This window comes from Lutra lutra, chromosome 13 (genome assembly GCF_902655055.1).
Source record: "Lutra lutra chromosome 13, mLutLut1.2, whole genome shotgun sequence".
In the NCBI taxonomy this organism is placed as follows: domain Eukaryota; kingdom Metazoa; phylum Chordata; class Mammalia; order Carnivora; family Mustelidae; genus Lutra; species Lutra lutra.
In genome coordinates this window covers 90017073-90044190 of record NC_062290.1, presented here as the reverse complement: position 1 = coordinate 90044190, position 27118 = coordinate 90017073, and the positions used below count along the sequence as shown (strand labels likewise).

The window sequence follows — 27118 nt, the reverse complement described above, 5'->3', positions numbered from 1 at the left end:
CTGCTCCTCACACCTCCCTCTCTTAAATAAATAGAATCTTTGTTTATTTTTTAAAAGATTTTATTTATTTGAGAGAGAGAGAGCACGCGTGGACACAAGCAGAGGAAAGGGCAGAGGGAAAGGGAGAAGCGGAGCCCGATGCAGGACTCGATCCCAGAACCTGAGATCAGGACCTGAGCCGAAGGCAGATGCTTCACCGACTGAGCCACCCAGGCGCCCCATAAATAAAACCACTGATCCAGACCTCTCTGGCTCCAGGCACCTCACACACATTCTCTCACTGACTCCTCGCATCTAATCAGGCCCATTTTCCAAGGGAGAAAACCAAGGGCCACAGAATGGAAATAACCGGCCTACAGTTGTCCAGCTGGAAAGTGGAAGAAGCCAAACCTTGGCCCTGGCATGGCACCTTCTGTCCACACCAGTGGACAGGGTACCCATGAGCCTCCCTCATGAGGGACAGCCCCACCGCCTCGGGGCACTGGAGGCTGGGAGGAAGGCAGGAGTCACACATCTCAGAAGCCCTGGCTGCTGTGGGGAAAGGGGGGGAGTTGTGAGTTCTGGGGTTTGGGGGAGACTCACCCAGCACCCGGAGCTCCAGCTCCCAGGCATCCAGGCCGGCGCTGTTGGAGGCCTCACAGCGGTACAGCCCGGCGTCAGAGGTCTGGATGGCGGAGAAGTGGACGGAACCCTCGGGCCGCCCACCCTGCAGGGTCACCCCGTCCTTGGACCAGTTCAGCCGCGGCTCTGGGCTGCCCTCAGCCACACAGTTCAGGTCCAGAATCTCTCCTGACAGCACTTTCAGGACCCGCGGGCCCAGCTGCACCTGAGGGGGCACTGACACGGCCCCGGGGAGGGGCATCAGGTTGTGGAGCCCCCAGGTGGGGGTCACAAAGCCCAGACCCCCAAAGGGGGCCTTCCTGCCCTCCCTTCTGGGTATCACCAACCAGCAGAAATCATCATGGGGGTTGGTCTAAGGCTGACCATTCCTCAATCTGTCAGGAAAGGGACACTCCATGTGGACCCCCCAAAGTGAACAGAATCTGGCCTTTCACCTGAACACATGTGCTCTCATCACAAAATCACTCCTCTATGCTCAGTGGCTTTCTCCTCCCGCCACCTCCCCCAACCCCCCCAGCCCTTCCCACCTCTCCCCGCTCCCCTATGCCCTCCCTCCCCTGGGCTGGGGAAGATGTAGGTGCTCACTTCTACCACATTCACATCTCCTCCGTCGCATTCGGTCTTTCCTACGGGAAGGTGATATCATGCCCATTTGGCAGATGAAAAAAACTGAGGCTCAGAAGGGCTATGTGATTAACCAGAGTTGCCTACCCCTTCAGCTGATAGGAGCTGGAGCCTGCCTGGCTCTGTGGGACCAGGCCCCCCTGGGCCTCTATGTCCAGGAGCAGGAGGGTGTACACACCCCGCCCACCCCCACGCCTGCCAAAAACAATAGCAGCTTTCCCTGTGCTGCGCGCCCCCTCATGACAACCATGGAATGGGCATTGGGGGCCCCCCTTCGCGAAGGAGGAAACCAAGGCTCAGAGACGCCTAGGGTCCAACCAAGGTCACACAGCTGGGCAGTGGTAGAGGCAGGATTCAAATCCGGTCCTCCCAACTCTGAGGCCCTACTCGTCACCCGGCCCCCCTGCTGCCATGTCTCTCAGATGTTCATGCAAACCCACAGCAAACCTTTGAGCCCTTGCCCTCTCTGAGCCTCGACCCTTCCACCTGGGAAATGGGATGCTAGCTTAGATCAGGGGACAAATTTTCTGGAAAGGGCAAGAGACTAAATCTTTCACATGGGCCAGATGGTCTGTCTCTCAGCTACTCAACTAGCCATTGTGGCACAAAAGCAGCCCCAGACCACACGTACACAAGCGCGCCAGGCCGTGCCCCAAGAGGGCTGGTTTTATGGACACTGAAACCTGAACCTTGTGTAATTTTCACGCGTAAAGGGGGCTGGTTTTATGGACACTGAAACCTGAACCTTGTGTAATTTTCACGCGTCACACGGTATTATCTGGGGTTTTCTTTTTCCCAATCACTTAAAAATGTGGACAGCGTACTTCACTGGTGGGCCATGTGAAAACAGGAAATGGGGCAGATGGGGTCCGAGGGTCGGAGTTGGCTGACCCCTGTCTTCAGTCATTCCCTGGGGCTTTTGGAGATGACAAGCTCCCTGGCTCTTTTTGGTGGAGCAACTCCATGGCTAGTGTCCGTGGATGGGACCTGGACACCTAGGGGCACATCCACTGCTGGGGTCCCAGCCAAGCCAGGAACCAGAACCCCCTCCTGTCTTCTAAGCCCCCACCGACCTAGGCCTGCCCTGGGCCCTGCCCTCTGTTCTCAGGGCATCCCGAGCATGAGCACAGGAGTAAGGAGCAAGGGAAGGAGAGAGATGGGGCTGGAGGAAGGCAGGATGCAGGGGAGGGGAGGAAACCCTGGAGGGCTCCCACGAAGAGGTGACAGGGCCCATCCCACAGAGAGGGAGGAGCACGGAAAAGGCCTGAGAAAGACAGAGGGAAGGGCGGGGCCACGGGTCAGACCCAGGGGACCAGCAGGGCCCTACCTTGCACCTCGAGGTCGTAGCGCCGAGAAGCGGACCCGGCAGGGTTGCTGGCCGTGCATCTGTAGAGGCCACTGTCACCGACCTGGGCCTGAGCCAGACGCAGGGAGCCTGAAGGGAGGAGGCGATGCCTGCAGGAGTGAGGGGCACTGGTGAGACCACAACCAACCCCACCCCCTCAGGAAGGACCTCCAGACCCAACTTGAACTAGCCACCTACTCCTGGAAGCCTGCCAGGACTGAGGCTATGTCTACCCCCCACCCAAGCTTCAGTCTTCCCCCCACCCCACCTGCCTCTACTTCCAGCCAGGGCCAGGTCCCACCCCAACTGGTCTAAGATCTAATAGTACTGGACTAGGAATCCACGGCTTGGGATCTGGTCCATAGTCCGAATTTTCCTCACTGAGTAAAGCAAGTCCCATCCCTTCTTGGGGCCTCCATTTCCTTATCTGCAAAATGGGCACACTAGGAAGGCCTGCGTCTGGGGCTGGTGAGCGGATTCCATGTGGGTTCATGTGGCCTGGCACAGGGTCACCAGTAACTCCCCCTCTTCTACTGCACGCCCTGCCCTCAGGCAGGGGATGAGGCCCCCTTTGCCCGACCTTCCCATGGCTTGTAGGGAGAAGCTGCCAGCCCAGAGGCCCTTTGTGCCTAAGTGCCAGGGCCGGCCAGACTCGGAAGCCAGTGCTCTTTGGTGCCCTGTGGCCCAGCACGGTGCTGGGCCCTCCGGAGGGAGCTGTGGAGGCTGCCCGTCACGGCCCTCCCCATCTGGCCCACCTTGCTCAAGGCACCTGGCCCTTATCCCAAAGGGATCGGGGGCCCCCAGCCAGACTCCTGCAGCTGGGCTGGACCTCATGGGGCCCCTGCAGACATGATGTCACCGGCCCACATGTGCTGGCTCTGTGAAGCCCCTGTCCCTACAAATCAAAGAGGGCAGCTGCAGCCACTAGCCCCAGCTGGCCCCAAATGTAAGTGGCCAGCACAGGGGCGGGGGACCCCAAAGTCCAGCCCTGCAGACTGTGTTCCCAGGATACAGCTGAGCTCTAGAGCCCCATAGGTCTGGGCCGCCCCCTCCCCTTTCTGCTGAGCCTTGGTTTCCTCCTCGGCAACACGGAGGTGACAATAGTCCCTGTGTCCCAGGCATCTGCGAATCAAGTGCTTGGCATGTGTTTCTCAAACAGGTCAGTGTCACCAGCAACAGACTCTCTAGGCAACTCCGGGCTAACTACTTTGGCCCTGCTGGGCCTCTGTCTCCCCATCTGTGAAATGGGGTAATAATCGCTCTGCTCAGCGGCCCCTCCTGGAGCATCCAGCAGGCACGTGGTGCTAGTTCTCTGAGGACAGCTGTAAGTGACACACTGGGGGGTGGCCTTAGAGCCCAGGCACTGGGTGAGAACACTGGGTCAGTCCAACCTTGTTTGGCCACACGCTTGCTATGGGAGGTTGATCTAGACATTTAACCTCCCTGTGCCTCCACTGTCTCATTCTGGAAACTAGAGACAGCAGTGGCACTTATCCCTCCTGGGGTCATCGGAAGAACAGAATGGCCTAACGCGCAGTACACTGCTCAGAACAGAAAGGTACTGAGCAAAGGGCAGTGGTTACCATGGTGATGATGGCACAGGCACAAACAATACACAATACAGTTCTGCAGTGTTTAAAACGTTCACATAACTGGCTTCATGTGTATGTGTGTTGGGGGGATCTACTCATTTTTCACTGCTATGTAGTATTCCCACGTGATTCTACCATAATTCATGAACTGGTTTCCTTTGGTGGACATTAAATATTTAGATTTTTTTCTTTCTTATCTTCCTCCCTCTCTCCCTTCTCCCTCTCTCTCTCTTCCACCACCAGAGATCTGCGTACACTGCTGTGTGTCCTATAGGCACAGGCACAGGACCCTTGGACCACAGCTCATATACCATCCACTCTCATTGGCACAGACCGCCTCCCTGATGGCTCGTAGGACTCAGCTTCTCATCAGACTCTCATCAGACTCTCCTGGCCCCACCCTGAGACTCTGATGGCAGTGCCCCTACCTGGGGAGCAGATGGAAGCAAGGCTTTGACAACAAGTGTCCCCGCATGAACTACCATCTGCCTCTTTCAGGCTGACCTAGGGTCAAGGTCTCTGTCTCCCTAAGACTCCGTGTCCTCATCTGGAGTTACAGGAGCTGGTGGAAAGGAAGTGACATGAAGCCTATGGATGTGGGGCAGAGCCAGGGCTCAGTCAACAACCAGCTGAGCTGCCCTGAGCTGGTTGCGTCATCTTTCAAAAGGGAGGAAAAACACTTCGGTCCCATTTCGTCCCAGTAACAGGGGAATGCTTCCCCCACCTGGCATCGCTTTCTTGCTTGGTTTTTCTTACAATTGTTGTCTGTTTGGTTTCTTTAATTAAATAATGTTGACATCCACCAAACAAGGACCAAATCATTCTGAGAACGGAGCATAGCCTCAGTCACACTGGCGGCAGAGACACGGTTCCCTCCCTCCCCCGCCTCACTGCAAACCTCCGCTGGCAAAATGGGGACAGCGCAGCTCAGGGGAAAGAGATCTGGGGTGGGGACTGGAGTTCAGGATCTGAGGTCTGGTCCTGCTACAGACATGCTGTGCAACCTCAGGCAGCCGGACAAGGTCTCTGAACCCTGACTCTTTCATATCTGAAGAGGCAGCTCTGGATTCCTTTATTCAGAAGTTGCCTTCTAGTTCTGAGAATTTTAGAGACCACAGAGCTCTTTGCTGGCTCGCTCCCTCTCTCTCTCCCCCCGCCTCAACAAGACCTTCAAAGGATAGGAAGTAGGTAAAGTCTTTTTAAAAGGGGGGGGGGGGGGCGCCTGGGTGGTTCAGTGGGTTAAAGCCTCTGCCTTCGGCTCAGGTCATGATCTCAGGGTCCTGGGATCAAGCTCCGCATCGAGCTCTCTGTTCAGCAGGGAGCCTGCTCTTTCTCTGCCTGCCTCTCTGCCTACTTGTGATCTCTCTCTCTGTCAAATAAATAATTAAAATCTTTTTAAAAAATTTTTTTAAAGGATAGGAAGTAGAAGCTTCCGGAAAAAGATAATCAAAGAAAAGTCTGAAAGTGGATAATTCCCCATAGTGAAGGTAGGCAGCTTGTCTCTCTTGGGACCAGCCCCAGGTCAGTGCCCAGAAAGGGAATGCTGCTTGCTTTATCACGAATGAAAATGGAACGCAGGGAGAATCCATCTTACAGATGGACAAGCTGAGTCCTAACAGAGGCCAAAGGACCCAGTGCCAGCCCCGTGCAGCCTGAGTCTGCCGCCACTGACAAAATGGTCCTATCACCACCTTGTTTTAAAGCCCTCTGCGGCTGTCCACTGCTGGCTGCCCCAAACCCAAGCACAGTATCCTGGCCTATGTGGACCAGTCCCCCACCCCCACCCCGCTGGACCACCGTTCTGTCTACCTGGGGCACCCCTCCACCTCCTGTGCACCCAAATTACACCAGCTCAGCCTTCGATACTTAGACATCACCTCCTCCAGGAAGGTCTCCTGCCTTGACACTTCAAGGCCGGTAGGTGCAGTCCATGGACTCCCACAGCTGCCTGTCCTTCCCCCGCCCTATGGGCTTGTGACCCAGCTCTCCCTCCCCTTTCTCAGAGGCTCTGCAGGTCTGGCAGCTGGAGCCTGGGGGTGGGGGCCAGGGAGAGGTGGGAGGAAATGGGGAGAACATGGCCGCTGTGTGCATGTGGCGTGATCAGCAGCAGCCCCTCCGTTGTGGCAGAGTGGCCAGATGGCTCCCCAAAGCACCCAGATGAGAACAGGGGAATTTCCTGTTTATGACATGTCCTGGGCCCGAGCTGTCACTGTTGGCTGCCCCTGCAGGGTTCACACAGACACACAGATTGGGGCTCAGATCTGGAAGGGGCCCACCTACTCTGCCCAGTCCCTCTGGTTCTTGGAGTTCCAAGGGGGGAACCTACCTACCCAGGGAGACCAAAGGGGCACCAGATAGAAGTGCTCAGAATCAAGCCAAGACCTGGAGCTGGGCTACACCATCAGCCTCATTCCCAGGCACACTCTGGGCGCAGCCTCCCTCAAGCTCACCTGTCCAGCTCCCTCTTGTTCTCTGTGGCTCACAGAAGAGAAGCCACCCTGTCTTGGGCAATGCACTGCGTTCCGGTTAGAAGACCCTGGAGCCATTACGCATTCATCACACTTGGGATCACCTGTTGACACTGACAACTTCGTAAGTGGAGGGGCCAGGTCCTGCCCTGTCCCCAGCCCTTAAGGCAGGCCCTAACCCACAGTAGGTGCTTAATAAATGCATAATGGCAAATCCCAGCTGTCCAGTGCACACTACCCTGCCCTCCCCCTTCACTCATACTGTGTCCCATCCCCTCCAAACTGGTCTTAAGGACACTCTCCTGCCCTCCAGATCCCCTTCAAGGCCACACATGACCCAGCTCCTCCAGGAAGCCCTCCCTGATGCACGCCCTGCTCTGGTTCGTGGAGTTCAGCTCAGCTACCTGCTCATTTGTTCCCTTGCTAGTCAAAGAGCCAAGGGGTTCCGGCTGGGCCGGCCGCTGCAGTGGTGGGGAAAATGCTCCTGTCCTCGGGCTGCTCAGAGTCCAGGTGGCTTGTCTACACCCCGACCCTCTGCCGCATCCCTGTTGCTTGCCCTGCTGCCCCCATTTCTAAAGGGCCTGCTGCCGCCCTTCCAAGCTCACTGCATGAGCCCAAGCTTCAGGAGAAGGATCGGTGGCTGTCACCAAACAGCACCCCTCACGGTCACCCGCCGAGGGCGGTCCTCACCCACGTGTGCCGCCACGTGCCTGGGGGGCACAGCTCCAGTCGGACCGCACCTTCTCCCACCGATGACCACTCTGACCCTCATCTCCGTGCTGGGGGTCACGCCACAGAACCTTGTAAGGAAGCCCCAGATGGAAAACCAGTCTAGAGAATGTAGGTAGAGGGCCCGATACCCACAAAAGGACCAAACATGACCTAGGTGAGAGCGGGAGGACGCCCATCCCCATGAGTCCGAGGAACAGCCCAGCAATGCCAATACAGAGGGGCTGGTAACGATTGAGCGCCTCCTGTGTACCATGTATGTCTCAGCCCTACGACGCCCGCTCTGGCTCCCAAACTCCAAACGGCCCGAACCTGCAAGGCAGACAGAGCCTACCAGGAGCACCCTCTTCTGCAGAGGACAAAACTAGTCGAAACAGAGAGACAAGGGCCCCCCAGCGGGTTAGGGCAGCACGCAGACCTGACTTTTGGATGCTGCAACCATGCTCCCAACCATCAAGGTACTCCTAGTGTTTGCTTCTGAGGTTCATTGCACTTGACTGTTCTCCAGAAAGAGAGCCGTTGGCCATAGGCTAATGAGACCCCGGCTCAGAGCTGCTAGACCAGGAGGCAGCACGAGCTGTGAGCATCTGTCAAGGCGAAGAGCCCACAGAGGGGCAGTTGCTCTTCTCTGGGACCACCAGAACCCGGGCGCAGCTTGACACTTCACTCCACTCAGGGCTATCTGCAGGATGCTCCCTCTACTCGCTGTCCCCTCCCCGCCAGCTTCCCCCCACCCCCAGATGCGTCCAGATTGGCCCTGAGTGGGACCTTGGCCCGCTGCCCCCGGGAGCTGGAGCCCGAGCCAGGAGCGCTCACAGCTGTCCCAACCACACCTCAGAGCCACAAACAAACACTGTTGCCTGGAAACCCCACCTCGCCCCAGCATCCCGGTGCAGAATCATGGGACAAGAGCCACTAAGAGTTCTCTGGCCACCATCGTCTGCCCAACCCTTTCATTTCTCAGATGGGAAGACTGAGGCCCAGAGAGGGGATGAGTCTCGCTCAAGTTCACTCAGTAAGTTGGGGACCAGGCTGGGACGGGACCGCCCAGTGTCATGCACAGACAGACCCCCGGTGTCTCTCCAAGGGCCTTTTCTCGTGGCTGCTGCCATGGCCCCCTGGGCACACGGGCTTGCTCATGAACCCTGCTGACAGTCCGGCCGAATCACAACTCTGCTATCACAGGCAGCAGACACACGGGGTAGCAAGCACCCCGACGACCATTCCCACCCCCGGAATCAGTTGTTTTGCTTTTTGGGATGATACCCCAAGGAAATGACCCAGAAGATAAGGAGAAGCGTTTGTGGGAATGATGTTCCAACAGCACATGGATCCCCATGGAGAACTGGCAATGGAGCACATGCCCCAAACAGAGAAGCAGCTTAGCAACCATGAGAGCCGAGCGCCCTGGAATGTTATTTGCCCTTTCAATGAACAGCAAGTGACACGGGCCAGGATGAATCAAGGAAATGGGCAAATGGGGAAGAAAATACCAGTGAAGAGGGGCAGAAAGAAGGAACAATAAGTCGGGTCCTATCCAAGCATCTGCGTGCCCCGGGGGGAAGGGGGCGTGGATGCAGGTGGATGGTTTCAAGTTTAATGATACTCAAGCACCTACAGGTGTCTTTCCTTTGGGACCCATTGACTCAGAGGAGAGAGGAGCTCAGAAAATTCTCTAGACCCTGCAGAGAGAGCAGTGGCCTGCCTGACCTTAACCCAGAAGCCTGATGTATGTGTGTCAACATGTTCTCACGTCCACGAGCAGGTCCCCATGTGTCCGCGTTTGTGTCTGCAGGCATGCCTGTGTCTGTCCGTGTGTCAGTGTGTCTGGTCTCTGGGGGCATGTGTATGTGTCCATGTCTCTGTGTGTGTGCACATGCACGTGTTAGGACCCAGCACCAGGAGTGGGAAGGTCAGGATCTCAGTTTCCCCACCCCTTGGGGTTCTGTTTCCCCCTCTGTGCACCGGGCATGGCGCTGCTCACCCCGGCCGCCTCCAGGAGGGCTGCCATGAGAAGAGGGTCACCTACGTCCCAGTGGAAATGCGGGAGGCCTCGAGACTCAAACACATCGTGCTTCTCAACCTGACCGCATCACGGAGTCGCCAGGGAACCCGAAGAAGTGCCAGCCCTGGACCTCTGCTGGCGACCCTAACTGTAGCCAAGGCTGAAAGCCCCTCGCTGACGACACCCAAAGTCAGGAAAGACAGGCGCCAGCCAACCAAGGGAAGACGCCGGCCTCTAATCCCGAGGAAAGAGGAAGGGGCCATGGCAGACGGGGAAGGGCTGAGTCCTGGAGGTCCGTGAACACTATGACTCAGAAAGACTCCATCCACAAAGTTCCAGAATGGCCGCTTTGATGGAAGCTGAGCCTTGGGATCCCCCTGGAGAAGGAAGAAAGGAAGGACAGCCTCGGAGAGGGAGCAGACGGCAGCTCCCGCCCGCCAGCACCGCCACGCTCCGCTCGGTGCGTATTTCCGGGAGACTTTTAAATCCTCATTTCTGGCTGAATGGCTGTAGGACGAAGGGCAGCTGTGTGTCTGTGAGCAAACGGAGTTCCACTCTGTGCGGGAAGCTGTCTGCGCCGCAGGGAGGCCCAGAGAACCACGGGGACCCGGAGCCTGTGAGCCAAGTTCAAACGCAATCCAAGTCGGTGAGGTTACTCCCATGGCCAGCCGCGGAAACACCCCAGAGGCCCCTCCACAGGTGGCTGGATAGACAAAGGGGGTCTTTCCATACAAGAGAGTACTATCAGCCACAAAATGGAAAGAAGTCCTGATCCACACTACGATACGCCTGAATCCCCAAAACATACGTAGAGTGAAAAGAAGCAGACACAAAAAGCCACAGATTATATGATTTCACTTCTGGAATCTTCTGGAAACATCCAGAAGAGATCAGTCCGAAACCAGAAAGCAGATCAGGGTTGCCAGGGGCTGGATGTGGGGACGGCAGGCACAGGAGGGCCGCCACTGAGCGTGGGGTTTGCCGGGGGGAGGGTGCTGGAAATTGCTGGAAATGTCCTAAAAGCAGTTGTGGTGACGGTGACATGACTCTGAATATGCCGAATCCCAGAACTGTCCCACGGGGGATTGTATCTCACTAAAGCTTGTATATTTAAAACAGTAGGTAAGAACAAAACGAGGTAACAGACGTGATCATTTCCCAAATGCCGGAAACGATGCCTTAGTTTGTGAATAGCCATGGCCAAAAAGTGGTATCAGAGGGCGCGATTTTCCCGCACTTGACCGTGTACTAAGCATCGTTCATCCCTCGCAGGACCCCGTGAGCCTTACGTAAACAACGTCCACTTTACAGGTGGAGAAACGGGCCAGGAGGAGCCAGCGGCCACCTGAGGCCACACGACCCCCCGAACACCAGCCAGGATCCGCAGCCAGGAGTGACCGACTCCACGGCCTGAGCTCCTCACCCAGCCCCGCAATCCCCCCCAGGCCTACTTTCCTCCTCACTTAGATAAACTCCCAGAGTCTCGTAAGTCTCAGGGGAAAGCTGGAAGCCAGCGAGAAGTGGAGAGGGCAAGGGAGAAGGAACAGAACGCAGGATTGCAAAAGCAGCTCCTATAAATTTATGGCTCCCGGCTGATCTATTAACACATCACAACCAGGAGGGGTGAACAAATGGGTATACTGTGGATCATCTCAGTAACAGCCATAAATAACCAGCCCCCGCCGGCCGCCGCCCACCCGAGGAGCTCGCGCCAGGCCCTCCAGGAAGAGATGGAGGCTCCCCGGTCTCCCAGCCCGAGACGTGCCGCCGCGGGGACACCGATGAGGCGCTCAGACCCAGCCCAGGCACAGGACCCCAGCCACAGTCAGGGGTGCGGGCTTCGAGGTTTGGAAGGGCTCACCAAACAGATGTTCTGAGATGCGTAGACGCACGTGTGGGCGTTCGCGGGGGTGGGGGGGACGAGACCTCCTGGGTCTGGAACTTCTCAAAGACCTCGCCAGGACTGATGTCACTGGCCAGAGCTTCCCCCACCGCCAACCCCCCTCCCGCCGCCCTGGGCCCAAACTCAAGGGCCTCAGGAGTTTCGAGGCCTTCCTGTCTGGAACCGCCATCCCCCGCAGCCCTGCCTGTTGGGAAGGTGGAGTGCGCGGCCTCTCCGAGGGCAGGTGGGAAACTGAGTCAGAAAGCCCAGCCACCGGACACCTGGCCTGCGGAGCAGGCGAGGACACAGAACGTGACACAGTCGGGACACTGTCCCAACAGCGGCGACCACAAGTGGCTCCTCGCACCTCGCTGAGCCTCAGTGGGCCCGAGAGAAGGGCTGCCGTCAGATGAACGGAGGGTCCGCCTGCAGCACCCAGGGGCCAGGGCACGGAGCGCCGGGCATCCGTGACTCCAGGCCGGTCTCTGTGTTTCTCTTGGAGGGGTCTCTGCTCTCTCAGGGGTCCCCTGAGAAGCTTCCGGGGCCCATGGACTGAAGTGCTATGTGTGGGAGGCCTGGGGGGCCTGACCTTCGGCTCAGGTCAGAATCCCAGGGTCTGGGGATTGAGCCCCCACTGGGTTCCCAGCTCAGCCGTGGGGGGGATCTGCTTGGCCCTCTGCCCCTCCCCTCACTTACGTTCTCTCTCTCAAATTAATAAAATCTTTAAAAAAAAAAAAGTGCTACGTGTGAAATTGAATACACATCCCCTGGGAGTGTCCACAGGGTCCCACCCACTGGCTGGGTCACTGGCCACCTTGAGGCCAGTTTCCTTAGACCCCAAGCTCCACCCATTTCCCAGGCCCAGGGGCATGTGGTCCGGGTTACCTGTCTGTGACGGATGGCACAGGGCGGAAGTCCTTGGTCCAGGTGACCAGTGGAGGTGGGGAACCCTGGGCCTCACAGTCCAGGGTCACCTCATCACCGGCCTTGGCCGTGACTCTCAGGGGCTCTTCGGCATCATGTGAGCCGTTCACGCGGATCCTGGGCTCAGCTGTTGGTCAAAGCACGCAGGGACTGTGAGCTGGACAAGAAGCCATTGCATGGGGGCCCGGGGGGGGGACAAGGACGACTGTCCCCAGGAGGCAGAGAGGACACTGCCACCCTGGGAAGTGCAGAGACTGGGTGGGCTCTGCCATCAGGGGAGAGTGCAGGTTTGGGGGTGGCCTCAGATCCAATGGTCCCCCCCCCCCAGTCCCAGCCTCTACCTCTTCATGGTCACCGTCCCTCTGGAAGCTCAGCTGGCCTTGGTGACCCTGATCAGGTCCCTCCTGCTCCAACGTCTGCTACCCACTAGCTGGTTGGAATGTTCCCTGGGGACATTCCAGATGGTTCTGTCCTTATCTTCTCTGTCTCCCTTCTCCTCTGGGATCATCCCAATTATTCTCAGGCTATCAACCACCAGAAGACACACATGTCCCCTGGCCTCCTCAAAACCCCACTGGGGGTTTATAACAACCCATGTCCATCAAGTCTTTCTCCATCAAGCTTGAGGCTCCTGATGATGGAGATTACCTGCACCCCTCTGTCTTTATGGCCCACCCCCACATTCTTAGCCAGGTGCTTGCATTGCCAGACAGCACCGGTAGGTTGTCTAAGCAACAATAATTAAGTTAGCCAGCTGGAGATATCAAGACCCATGTACCCCTCACGCATCCCTTGCACATGAGAGAGAAAATCTCCATTCTAAGAAAAAAATTTTTTTACAATATGAAAATATTGGCTCTAGGAGTGTATCTAGAAAAACTGGGCTGTGCATTTGCTCATTCATTCAAGCCAGTTCTTGAGTACCAGGCTCTGCATGAATGCTGGCCAGAAGCAGCAAGGAGATAGATCCTGCCCCTGTCCTCCCAGTGTTAGGGCCAGAGGGAACATGGGTACCAAACAGCTCAATACATGATTCATGATTTAACCAGACTTGCGAAGCATCTCACGAAGGGGAGATTCTAGAGAATTTACAGCAAAGTGACTTGGAGTCAGAGAGCCTACATCTGACCAATGGAAGAAGTCAGCTGGGTCAAGAGGGGGTAGGGAATTCCAAACAGAGGAACTGCATGTCCCAAGGCCCTGAGGCAGGGTGTACCATTTGAGAAATTGAAAGGAGCAAAGGGTCTGGGGTATAGAGGCTCAGGAGAGAGAGGCGGGCAAGGGGGCCACCAAGGTGGGAGGGCTCCGGGTAGAGGGCCTGTGGGTTTTCCAAGGCTTGTTAGAGTGACGGTTTCCCGCCATCCGCTTACAAAGGGTTGAGTTGGTACCCCTTTAAGGGTATGCCCATACTACTGAGGAGAGTGGCTGGAGGAGGACATCTTTGGTCTGTGTACCTTGCAGATAGGCAGAATTTAGAGGCAGGATTGACAGAGGACAGGGAAGATACAGGTAAGGTCAGATTGTCCGTGCCCCTGCCGCCAAGATCTTCTCCCGAGACATGGGGAGCCATTACTCACTGTTCACAGAAAGCCTCATCTCCTGGCTTGAGAAGCCCACAGCGTTGGTGGCTGTGCAGACATAGGCCCCGGCATCCTGGGGAGATGGCCGGGAGATGACCAGGGTGCCATCCTTGCTCCGTTGTAGTGGAGACCCCAGAGTTCAGCACATTGGTTTCCTACGGTAGAGTCCAGGGGACATCAGCAAAGCCCACACCCCATGGGGATTTGCATCATTCTCCTTCCCATGATGTACTGGGCCTGTCTCTGGTTACCCTCATGCTAACAGGCTCCTCTTACTTTGGTCCAAGTGATGGTGGGCGTGGGGACTCCCTGAGGCCACACAGGGAAGAGAGGCTGGAAACCCTTATTGGTGACATGGTGGATGGCAGTAGGGCTGGATCCGAGGTGGCACTTCAAAAAACAAACCGATTTTATAAACCAAGGTTTCTGAGCGCTTATCCACAGTAGCCAAAGGTGGAAACAACCCAATTACCCATCAACGGGCTGACGGCTAAACGCAATGTAGCATGCAGAGGTCAAATATTATTCAGCTTTAAAAAAGGAATAAAAGCCCCGATACGTACTATAACAAGATGCAACCTTGAACACAGTATGCTAAGTGAAACTAGCAGACACCCGCACAAATACTGTATGCTCCCACTCACATGAAGGTCCCTGGGATAGGGAAAAGTCAGATACAGAAGGGAGAATGGTGGTTGCCAGGGGCTGCGGGAGGAGAAACGGGGACTAGTGTTCAATGGGAACAGAACTACAATTTGGGAGGAGTAGAAGGTTCTGGAGCTGGACGTGGTGGTTGTATAGCCCTGTGAATGTGCTTCATGCCCCTGAACGGAGGTTTAAAGTGGGTGGTAAAATGGTATTTGCCACAATTTTAAAAAACTACTTCAATGAAAGAATACAGTGGCATGGATCTCATCGACAGCCACACTTTCGTAGACGGACGGAGGGCAGCCGCGCCTGGGAACCAGCTGTGCCATTTCTATGCTCTGGGACTTTGGATAAAACCACTTAATCTTTTGGTACCCATATTCCTTCATCAGCAAAAAAGCTCCTTAAACCCAATTCCCTGCCTACTCTCCAGGGATGGACAGATGAGAAATGGCAGCAAAGAGTGTTCACAGAACACAGTGAACTTGAAAACAAGTGCCAAATCCATTCTGGGCACCATCCAGATTTGCGGGGGAGGAGAAACCGGGTGTGGACCAGTTGGGAGTAGCCGAGGGCTCTGCCAGTAATGCTGAGACCCGTTAGGGAGGAAAATGCCCTTCTGGATTGTCTCAGGGGGCCAAAGCCTGCAAGTCGATCATTAACATTGAATGGAAATGAAGCGAGCCAAGAGCCAGCACGGGCCCCGCGGGCGAGAGGTAGCCTCTGAGGGTCCCGAGATTCTGCTGAGGGACATGCCTGTCTGAGCTGTCAGTTCAGAACGGGGAGGTTTTTAAACCTCGTGTCTTGAGTCCTTATGAAATTTAAGTGAAATATACACAGACCCCCGCAGGATTGTATATATTATATAAAAATCATTATATACAATGTAAACACAGTTATATACAATTTCAGTTACACGTAACTCATTACATATGTAGTGTGTGTATATGCACATGTGTGAGCTCACATCCATGTAAAGTGTGAGAGATACACACCAACATGTAAAATTATCTGGTTCTCCTTAGCTTCTGGCATTATGGGAGTCTTGTCTTTTACTTGTCGCACCTCAGATTTCCCTCCAGTGAAAATGTACTCTTTGTGCTTTTTTTTTTTTTAAAGAGTATTGAAGATCAAGTTCTCCCCATGCCCCTTCCCCATCCCACATCACCCTCGCACCCACTCCCCCACCCGGGGACTCACCCTGGACGACGAGGTCCACGTCCCTGTGCTGAGAGCCGGCCGTGTTGGTGACCACACAACTGTACCTCCCTGCGTCCTCCTGCAGTGCCCGGTCAAGGTGAAGGCTGCCATCTGCTCGGACGGAATGCCGGCTGCCGGGTGGGAGCTGGTAAGAGGGGAGGAAGCCCCAGTCTGAATTGTGGCCCAACACCGAGCCAGCTGAGAGAGTGTTCTAGAAGCCACACTGCATCCTGGGCCGGTGGGGAGCTGGCTGGACTGAGAGACTAGTGGTTTGGAGCACCCCCACCCCTTCCCTGAGACTCCTCTGCCCCTGCAGAGACTTAGGGCTATAGGTCATCTTGAACCCACTCTCCCACGGCCAGCTGGACTAGGGCAAGCTGCCTGACCCCCGTGGGCCAATGGGAGCCTCTCCCAAGAGTGCAGGGTTGGGGCCAGAGCCTTTCCTGAGCAGGGATTGGGGCTCCAAGGCCCTTCCACACCAAGGTTACAGAGAGGAGGGACAAACTCCCAGTGAGAACAGAGCCACATGGAGTAGGACAGAGCTGCCACCACACCAGATGTGGTCCCAGAGAGAGAAGCAGAGACAGCAGCTCCTGGTGGCTGCCCAGATGTGTCCCCATGGGGACTAGGGTAGGGAAGAGAATGCTGGTCCGGAATGGGGCCTGGGGTAACCTCTGTGAAGATGTAAAGTCAGCCCATCTTTGGTGAGGGGGTTCGGCCTTCTTGACCCTGTCCCGGGGGTCCAGCCTCACACCCTGCCCTCAGGTTCTAGAAACCGCTCCTGAACCATCTCAGGACCAGGCTTTTTTGGGCTGAGCAAGCCTGAGGGGGTTTCTGCCCAGCATCCTTTCTGAAACAGACTCCACATCTCCAGCCACTCCCTGTCCTGGCCTCGACAAGGCCCAGGGCCACCCCCTTCGCGCTGCCCCTCTGATCCTCCTAGGGAGGGCTCTTCACCGCCACAGCCCACACCCCCAAGCAGGGGCCTCCTTGGGGTCATGTGCAACCACACAGGCTGCAGGGGGAGTCAATAGCACAACTGGCCTCTGCAGAGCTCTCAAAATGGTTGGGGGGGGGGATGAAAGCCTTGTCTCTGTGCCCCCCAGCTTTCTGCTCCCTAGCCTCAGCACTGATGGAGCCCGAGGTCCTTCTGCAGCTCTCCGGCAGGGACCGGCAGCCACACGATCCTCGGCAGGACTTGAGAGGCCGACAGAGGCTATCAGCGCACTTGTCAGAGAATTTCTGGAAGGATGCAGGAAAGAGAGGGAGGAAGAAAGAGCACAGTCCCGAGCAAGTGAAGAGTGAAGCGGAGGTCGAGGGGTACACAGCAGCCTCTCTGTCCCCCGGCACCAGTGCCACTGCACCCAAAGAGCCAGCACTCACGGGCAGGCCGGCCCTGAGCCAGCGCCTTTCCGGGAAGGGCCTCCCAGCCAGGATGATACAGGGCAGGGACACCGGCTGTCTCTCCAGCACCCGGACAGTAGAGGCGCTGCTGGCGATCTGCGGGGGGGCTGTGGGGACAGGAGGACAGGAGATGGTAGGGGTGACCCAGATTCCCATGGGTGGTCATCTGGGGGACAGAGGCCCCACTGCCCCCCTTTCCTCCCCAGGGAACCAGTGGGAGCATCAGGATAAGGGATCCTCAAGTCCAAGGTGCACTTTCTGGGGCATGCTGCCCAGGAAGGAGGGGTCCAGAGGCCCCTCTTGGAGAACCGGGCAAGGATACTATGTTCCAGAGGGTGGACAGCCATAGAGGTGGCCTTTCCAGGGCACCCGATCTCCCCACCAAACCCTCCTCCCCTAGCTCCACCAGCGAACCATGTCCAGTCACGACGAGCTGGGCCTCTGCCTGGACCTTCCCAAACATATTTTCAGCTTCGCAGACATACTGGGCCTGGTCTTCGGGGACCACACCTGAGGGGCAGAAAGGGGCAGGCTTGACTGCCCAGGCACACCTCTGCTCCAGACCCCCAGGGGCAGGAAGCCCTCAGCAGAGCCCGGCCCTGCAGAGGGGAGGTAGGAGGGCTGGGGGAAGCAGCCAGGCCTTGGAAGGGCAGGAATGGGGCTGTCTGTGAATCCCTGTGCCTTGTGGTGTGAGGGGTGGGGTCGCCGATACAGACACAGTAGCCGGCATCTGGCCCGGCCGGGCCCAGGGCAAGCGGTCATAGTGTGACAATGGTGGCTGTGACAATTGTTAAAGCACAGAATACTTTACCTGTGTCAGGAACCATGCTGGGCGCTTCCTGTGTAAGAGCCACATAGCACCCCTCCGGGCAGCCTGTCAGGAAACCCAAGTGGCAGCTTCTGTCCTTCTCAACGCCTCGGGTTCAGACCTAGCAGAACGACGTGCCCCGGGTCAGCCGGCCAAAATATGACCCTGCAACCACCTTACCCAGGGTCAACGCCAGGGTCAAGGCTCTGCTCCGAGCCCCCCAGCCTGGGGGCTGGGACTATCAGACGCCATCCTGCCTCCCCTGGCCACGCTCCTCCAGCCCCAGTGTCTTACTCTCAAAGAACAGCACTCCCGAATTGGGCTGCCCGGTCCTGCTGCCACCGCCCGGGCCCCAGTGGCTGGCCATCTCCACAGGCGCCAGGTGACCTTCGTGGCGGGGGCGGGCCCGTGGCCCGCACGCCAGAGGGCGCTCTTCCCCAGCTCCACGGTGACGTCCCGGGGCAGCTCCGTCAGCCGGGGGCGCATCTGCAGGGAGACGACTGGTCAGCCATGCCTGGGGGCTGAACCCCAGCCGTGCCCTCAGGGCGCTGTCCCCGAAGCCGCCTCCCCTCCCACTGTTGGGAGCTTCCATTTCTCCCAACCTCACCCTGTGAACCTGGGGCTGACTCACACCCAGGGCTCCAGAGCCAACCTGAGCTTGGCTTGGTCCAGCCCTGGAGAGCTCTTGGGGATGAGGCAGAGGGAGCGGCCTTTGGTGGGACGAAGTTGCCGCCACACCTCATACCCCCGCATCGGGTCACAGGGGCCTCCCCGGGCCTCACCAATGCAGGCGGAGGCAACAGGCCTGCTTTTGGCAGCAATACCTCCTGGGAAGCCCACCTCTGAGGGGCAGCAAGTCAAGCTCCAGCCACAGGAGCCCCACCACCTCGGAGACCCTCCACCCCCCCTCGCCCTCCTCCACCTTCCTCTTGCAGGTGTCCTGAACTTGGGCGACCATTCCCTGATCCCCAAGAGCCAAATCCATGGAGAGATGATGGCCATCTTCACTCTCTCTCTACGTCTCTGTTTTGCTGATCTTTTTATAAGGAGTATATAAAACTCCACCACAAAACGAAAACAGGCTTACTATAAATGAGGTGGCCTTATACTTGATGGTCCAAACAGGTCACTGGAGCATGACCAGGGCTGTCTTAATCATAGCACCAGGACAAACGTCCCAAACAAGGACGGCCCTGCTCACAGGAATCAAACAAAACTCCAGTAATACACGAATATATTTCCCCCCATTTTTCTTCCACACACCCCAAACCTCATGCCCTTCCCCAGAGTCACCACTGTTCACAGTTCACAGTGTTTCTTCTAAGCCCTGTCTTATATTTATAATCAGGAGAAGATAAGTTGTTTCCCAAAATAGAAATTCATGATCCTGGCAGGCCAGGAGCCAGGCCAATTCCAGATGGGTCCGGGCCTTGTCCCCACAGCTTATGGGCACAGGTCCCTGTCCCCAGACCTGCAACCAGGAAGGTCCCCTAGCCTTTTCTTAACCCCATGGCATCCAACACCATGGAAAACCCTCCACCCTTTTGTTCCGTCCACCTCCCTCCAGAAATCTCCCCCATCCATCCAAATCATGATGTCAAATTTCCCTCCTGGCCTGGGGATCAGGGATGTTCCAAGGAGATATAAACACAACTTGGAAAATTACTGCAAGGAAGACCCAACAGTCTTGGAGCCAGCCTCAAACGCCACCCGCATGCCTGTCTTTGTTGGTGATGCCTGGCATCTGCCGCAGCCCAGGATCCCGGAAAGCCTCTGTTCCGGACTCGCCTCAGTCAGGATCATTAGTCCTGCAGAGCCCTGGCCCCAGGAGGCGTGGCTCTGCCATCCCCCCTTGCTGGGGAGATACCCCCAGAGTCTGCCTTCACCCACTCCGTCCAGCCAGACCTGCTTCTGGACCCGCCCCTCCTTAGCCCCCAAACAGCCCAGTTTTGTCTCCAGGCTCTGGGACACCACAAAGCACACTCTCTTCCCCTTTCTCCTCCCAGTCCTGAACGTGCCCCCCAAAGGGACAGCCGGCCTCTAACAGCAAATAATCCGTACAGAGGGCGGATTCTGGAATGCCTACTGAGGGACAGGCATGGTGATGGAGCTTTCAGAAACAGTTTCATCAACCCCATTTTTAAGATGAGGAAACTGAGGTTCAGAGAGATCAGGAGGCCGCCCAAGGGCACAGCTCCAAGTGAACAGCGGAGACGGGCTCCGAGCTTGGGTCTGGCTGCAGCTAAGGCCCAGGCTCTCACCCACCGCACCCCTGTGTCCCCCTGCGTCCTCGGGAGCAACTTGGCCGCTGTTTCAGCCAGAGCCACACCTACCCCTCCTGTCCTCTCTTTGGGGTGGATTCCAAAGCAGCCAAATCCCAGACTCAGATTGATCCCACCCAGAAAACTCCAGCCTCCAGCACAGCCATCCCTCCTGCCCCAGTCCTCACTGGAGCCCCCAAATAAGGCAGGGCCCCAGAATACTCATATGCTGGAGCTGAAGGTCCTGTGGTCCCCTCATTTGCATATGGGGGAAACTGAGGCTGGGGGCAGAGGCAGGGCCGACCCTGATTCCTGCAGCGTGTCGGTGGGGACTGGGTTCCCAAGCCGGTGCCCTTCCCAGAGACTCATCAGTGGGTCAGCATCCCTGCCTCAGGCCCCCTCCTCACAGACATTCCAGGGGAGCCCTGCGGCAACCCCAGCAAGGGACTGCAAACTGGCCCTGTGTTGAGGGAACGTCAGGATATCTGTGACAGGGGAACAGTCTCCCACACCCCCCTCCTGGGATGGTTCCTGCCACTGGGTCGGGGCTACAGACGCTGGGGCACACTCCCCTGGGCCTCTTCCTCTCAGAAAACCATCGACGGTTCTAGTCTACGACCGCACTGACATAAAGGCAAACACGATCCAGGCCGGATTCCTTGTCATCTACTTGTTGTCATCCATCCGTTTCCTTCTGATTTTAAAAGAAATGAAAATCAGAGCCTTGTCCCCGGGCTCTGGCCCCATCCCAGGCCCTGGGTCCGTACCTGCTGTGCCTGACGGAAAAGCCAGAGCTGCTTCTCTCCTGCTCCCCAGGCTGGCCAGGGGGACCCTGTGCTCCCCAAAACATAAGCTCCTTACCCCCTGCTCATCTACCCGGCAACCTGGGGCTCCCAGGCCGGGAACAGAAGGCAGGGGCGGAAAGGAGGAAACCAGGGGAGGAACGAGGCATCCTCTCTTTCGAGGGAGAACCCAGCAGGTGCAGGTAGTTCGCTCAGAGCAGGGAAGGAACAGAAAGGAAACAGAAATGTGGCTGAAATTGGGTAAGCGTGCCTGCTGGGAGCCGGTCTTCAGCCCTGTGATGAATCCCCCTGCCTCCCCCCGGCCCGGGTGGCCGGCGTGTTGCGCATCTACTCCATTCAGCCCCCAGCGACACCTGTTCTCTTCTCTCTTAAATCTCTCAAGGACCCTATCAGCAAGCTCTATTGCTATCCTCCCTTTTCACAGATGGGAAAAGAAGGCTCAGGGAGGCCAATAACTTGGCCGAAGAGGCAGGGGAGTCTGGGAGTCATCGATGCGGAATCGATGTCTACCAGAAGCCGGACCCACAGGTGATGGGGGGCCACCAACGCTGGCACTCGCTGCCCTCCTTCCCAAACACGGCCAGGAAGCCAGTTCCCAGCTCAGCAGCAGGATGGTGGGCCACAGCGCCCAGCCATTCCCCGCCCTGGAAGGCTCTGCCCCGCCTGGCTAGGAAGGCCGGGCCACAGCTGCCACCCAGATGGGCAGGAAATTTGATTTCCCACCGCCACTGCCAGGCCAGCTCTCCCAGACACGCTGGTGCTGGGCCACAGTCCATCCCTTCCCTGACCTCAAGCCGAAGGCCACCTGCGGCCAAGAAGCCCGCCTCTGGGGTACCAGCCGTCTCCTCCTCTGACCCGGGGAACCGGCCCTAAGGTCCATCGCTGACAGGTGAAGGCCAGGACCAGGCGGGCTCGTCAGGCTGGGACCCAAAGAAATAATGCACCGCTGAAAAGAAATCAGACACGGAGCAGAGGATGCCTGCCTGTGACAAAGAACCAAAACCTACTATTAACAATGACAGCGACGTGGGTCAGAACCCGCCGCCCCAGGCCTGTCTCACTCGCACACGTACAACGTCCCAGAGAGTTTGCCGACCAGGAACCCGAGCCTCAGAGTGGAGAAGCAATGTCTGAGCTCACCCTGCCGCTGAGCATAGGGGATGCCCTCCAGGGGCTAAAGGCCTGGGCCCTGGGTTCAGATCTCAGCTCTGCCACTCACCAGCTGTGTGGCCTTGGACAAGTCCCTTAACCTCTCTGTGCTTCCTGTCCCCCCATCCCTACAGGAGGTAATGACCGAACCCGCCTCAAAGAGTTGTGAGGTTTACATGCTAGTGCACAAAACAGGCGTAGACCGGCCCTGGTAGTGGCAAATTTCACAGAAATCCTGGCTTCCATGTTTCTTGCTATCAGGCCCTAAGCCCGCGGCTTTCCCCACCCAACCCGCCCCACCCAAGAGGGAACCACACAGCACACCCTCTACAGGGAACATTGAAGCACATCACTCTCTACCCTAAAAACTCTCCCGACCCCCGCAGGACAAAGCCCAAACTGTGCTGGGCTCCTGAGGCGAGCATGACCCAGAGCAGTCAGCAGCCCCAATGCGCCCCTCGGCCCCGGCTCGGTCCTACTCCCCCGCTCGCTTCTCTTGCCACAGGGGAGGTCTGCTCCTCCCTCTCCGCTTGCCCAGAACACGGCTCCCCAGCTCATCCCTGCCTGACGGCTTCTGGGTTCATCCCGGACATCACCTCCTCCAAGAAGCCTTCCCAGCCTGCAGTGTCATGTGTACCCCTTCTCTGGGCAAAAACAGTTCTCCACAGATGCCACCTGCAAATGCTCCCGACCCTGAGATCCCACTTGTCCGTTTGCCATCTCTCTTCTTGACGCCAAGAGCAACACAAAAGCAGAAGCTGAGTAGTGCCGTTGTGTCCCTAGCACAGGGCCTAGCCCCCTGGGGACCGCGTGCTGGAGGAAGGAGGGATGGAACAAACGGAGGCTAATGGTACCCCAAGCCTGGAGGGTCCAACCCTGACTTGGTGCCAATGTCCTCAGGGCCAGAACCTGCTCCTCACAGGGCCAGCTCCCCTCAGGGCCTCCCACCGTCCTTGGGGAGCCCCTTGGCCAACCCACCCAGCCAAGACCAGCACACTGTTATTTCTCTGTGTTTTCCCGGGACTCCCCACATCTGCCTCCCCACCGTGGCCACAGCAAGCCCCTCAGAGCCCTGTTCGCGCTGGCCCAGCACGCCCAGGAGCCATGTCTACAACTCCGAGCAATCCCCGCGGAACTCGTGCAGACCTGGAATGCAGATGTCAAGGCCGTGCGTTGCCGCAGAAGAACCCAGATTCCTCATCTGTAAACAGGGGATAATCACCCCTCTGTTTATTAAGCACCCAAGATAGGCCAAACCCCTTGCTAAGCATTATATGCCCATCTCACCGAATCCTCCCAGCCACCCCGTGGCATGATCAGCCCCATTTTACAGATAGGGAAACTGAGGGTCGGTGACTCAACCAAAGCACACAGATGGCAAGTGATGGAGACAAGACAGGAACTCGGGCCTCAAGGAGGACGATGCTGGTCTCTGTGGCAGGCAGCCTCCAAGGACCCCAGCCTCCTGGTACTCACACACTTGAGTAGCCCCTCCCACCCACCGTGTGCCAGGGTTGGTCTGTGTGCCAACAGAATATAGTAGAAGTGAGTGTCTGTCCCTTCTAGGACCGGCTGGTTATAAAGACTGCAGCTTCCTTGTGGGATTCTCTCCCTCTCCCTCCCTCCCTCTCTCTTCTCCCTTTCTCTTCTTTCTCTCTTCTCCATCTCTGTTCTCTTTTCCTCTCCTTTTTCCCTTTCCCTCCTCTCTCTCCTTCTCTCTTCTCCTTCCCCTCACTTTTCTCTCTCTCTCCTCTCTCCCTCTCTTTCTCTCTCCCTCTTTCCCTCCCTCTCTCCCCCCTCTTTCTCCTCTTTCCCTTTTCTCTCTCCCTTTCTCTCTTCTCTCCTTCCTCTCTCTTATCCCCTCTCTCCCTCCCCCTCCCCCCACTTTTCTCCCCCCTCTCTCCTTCTCCCTCTCTCTTTCTCTCTTTTCTCTCTCCCTCTCTGTCAGTCTCTCTCTCTCTTAGCTCCCTTGCTCGTGGGAATCCGTGTCAGGAGAAGCCCTCTAGAGACACGCACATGGTGGATGAACAGAGGCATCCTGCCAGAATCCAGACCGGTTCCTCCAGCCCCAGTCAAGCCTTCGGATGACGCGTCCCCCGCTAAGCATCAGCTGCAATGCCATGACAGCCTCCGAGCCTCCACCACCCAGCCAGGCCAAACCCTGGCCTTCCAGAAATGCCAGTGAGTAGATGCTTACTGTTTAAGCTGCAGAGTTTGGGGGAAATTTGTCAGACAGTGAGAGGCACGGTGTCCTTGGTCCCATGTGCTCCAGACCCACACGATACAGATTCTGTACCGGCGTTCTCTACGGTGGAGTTCCCTCCTCCCTGCTCAGAGGTGGGGCAAAGGGGCAGGGGGCACTCACGTCCAACCTCCAGCCGGATCTCTGCAGACGCATCGCCCATCTCATTGACGGCCCAGCAGGTGTAGATGCCAGCATCCCTCTCCCGAGCTGCTGGGATCCGCAGTGTCCCGGAGCTGGAGGCTTCAGGGGCCAGAATCATTTCAAGACCCCCTGGACCAAAGACGGGAAAGCATCAGGCAGGAGCCCGTGGTAGCCACGGAGGCTGCTGAGCCTTCCTGACCCTCGGGCTCCTGGAGCTGCACTGGGCTGGGGCCTGGGAGGGGCAGAGTGGGGCAAGGTTGCTCCCCAAAAGCCAGGACTCCTGTTATTTAATGGGGACAGAGTTTCAGTTTTATAAGAGGAACAAAGTTCTAGAAACAGATGCCGGTAACCGTTGTACAACAACACGAAGGTACTTAATACTATTGAGAGGTATCCCTAAAAAGGGTTAAGATGTAAAGTTTGTTATTTGCATTTACAATTTTCTAAAAAGAAGTTTTAAGTCAGCCCTCCTGGCTCTAGTCCCACTGTGGGGGGCTTTCCCTGTGCCCCTCTGCTGACGAGGAGTGAGGCCCCGCCTGTCCCCCCATGTGTGACAGGCTCAGCACCTGCAGACTCCTTGCCTGGGCCTCCCTGGTTGGTCCCCATCCTCCGCCCAGGCTCCAGACTGGGATGAGCACACCCCAGCCATGGCTGCTTCTCTAACGCCCGACCCCCGGCAGGCCTCCCGAAACCCACCCCGAGGCCTCCCTCCTTTCTCCCTGCTGTGGTCTACGCCCAGGCTCCCCTGATCCAGACCCAATTTCTAGCTTTTAATATAATTTTTTGTTTTTACTGCTTTTATTGTGGGGAAATGTACGTAACACAAAATTTGACCAGTTTAAGCATTCTGAGTGTCCAGTTCAGTGACATGAAATAGGTCCATATTACTGTGCAACCCTCACCTCCATCCTTCTCCAGAACTTTCTCAGCTTCCCAAACTGAAACTCTGTCCCCAGCCCCCCAACTCCTAGGCCCTGGTGCCCACTCTTTTCCTTCCTGTCCCTATGCATCTGCCTCATCTAGGTCCCCATGTAAGGGGAATCCTGGAGTGTATGTCCTTCCAGGGATGGCTGATTTCTCTCCACATCATGGCCCCCAGGCTCCTCCGTGCTGTTCTCAGAATTTCTCCCCTTCTTTTCAAATAAAAAAAAAAATGGAGAGGGGAGCACCTGGATGGCTCAGTGGGTTAAAGCCTCTGCCTTCAGCTCAGGTCATGATCCCAGGGTCCTGGGATCGAGCCCCACATCAGGCTCTCTGCTAGGCGGGGAGCCTGCTTCCCTTCCTCTCTCTCTCTCTGCCTTTCTCTGCCTACTTGCGATCTCTCTGTCAAATAAATAAATAAATAAATCTTTTTTAAAAAGAATTTTTTTTTAATCGTGGTAAAAAAACCCAGAACAAAATTTGCCATCTTAACCACTTTCAAGAGCATAGTTCAGGGGCGTTAGCTGAGTTGACATTGTTGTACAATTTGAATTCCACTTCTTTTCCAGCCTGAATAATGTCCCACTGAGAGAGACCCTTTTACAAAGGGTTCCCGGGGCGGGCGCCTGGCCCGAACAGGAGAGACACGAGCACCCAGCCAGGAGTCCCGGGACCTCTGCCACCCAGGGGTGGCCTGGTACAACATGCTCAGACCCTGAGCTGCTTCTGCCTGTGTCGAGGTCAAGGTGGGCTCTTACAAGCTGGCAGACAGGTGCCATGAATGATAGAGTGCATCCAGGTTGGAGAGGGCAACACGGGCGAGGGCTGACCCTTCAGAGGGAGCTGGGAGTCTACTCCTGGAAAGACAGGAGCAGCCCCTGCTGGGGGTTCCAGAACACTCCCAGCAGCCGAACTCCAGCTCGGAGTCTGGCACCGGGAAGCCCTTCTGGACCCATTCACTCAAAAGAGCCTCAGAACAGCCCCCATACTAATGGCCCCATTTCCAGATCGACCGCATCACCGTCACCATCACTAAGAACAGCAAGCCCGGGGGCACCTGCGGGGCTCAGTGGGTGAAGCATCTGTTTTCAGCTTAGGTCGGGATCCTGGGGGTCCTGGGATGGAGCCCCACATCAGGCTCCCTGCTCAGCCGGGAGTCTGCTCTTCTCCCTCCCCCTCAAATAAATAAATAAAATCTTAAAAAAAAAAAAAAGAACACCGAGCCCAGCCCGTGTGCCAGGCTTACTCTGAACATTTCACTTGCATGAACTCATCTCACCCTCACACAACTGACCTGATGCTCCCTGTTTCCCAGATGAGGAAGCAGGCTCAGCGATGCCAGGCCACCTGCCCACTGTCACCCAGGGGAGGCAGAATTTAAATCTGAGCCTATTCCAAACCCTGCTCCTCAACACGGAGCCATGTAGAGTCTTTGCTGGGCGACGGGGTGCTGCTAGAACGGGCCAGCCCCCCCAGACACCCCATTTGCAGGGCCACTGCCCCATGACCATTCTGGAAAGCGGATCCGCCAGGGGACCCAGAGGGACCATTCCCCAGGCCCCTCGCCCACCTGACGTACCTCGATACCAGATGACCCGGGGTGGGGGCACCCCGGACACGTCACACACCAGTACGGCCTCGTCCCCAACAGCAGCCAGCACCACCGCGTTCACCGCAGAGATGGACGGCGGGTCTGCGTGGGAACAGATGGGGAACTTGGGACCCGCCCACAGACTCCCTAGAGCAACAGTGCAGACTTTCCCGGGGG

The 27118-nt window shown here is 57.0% G+C and overlaps 1 protein-coding gene across 1 annotated transcript in view; it reads right to left on the bottom strand.

Annotated features, from left to right (window-relative positions):
- Positions 1-27118, bottom strand: part of HMCN2 (hemicentin 2) — a 146656-nt gene that overhangs the window by 77978 nt on the left and 41560 nt on the right. The window contains 16 exon segments of the mRNA XM_047700354.1: positions 583-837; positions 2573-2700; positions 12152-12317; positions 13768-13887; positions 13890-13904; positions 13907-13925; positions 14047-14142; positions 14144-14160; positions 15619-15763; positions 17002-17129; positions 17437-17532; positions 18125-18170; positions 18172-18201; positions 18203-18330; positions 24409-24558; positions 26930-27043. Of these exon segments, the coding sequence (XP_047556310.1) occupies positions 583-837; positions 2573-2700; positions 12152-12317; positions 13768-13887; positions 13890-13904; positions 13907-13925; positions 14047-14142; positions 14144-14160; positions 15619-15763; positions 17002-17129; positions 17437-17532; positions 18125-18170; positions 18172-18201; positions 18203-18330; positions 24409-24558; positions 26930-27043 (1653 nt within the window).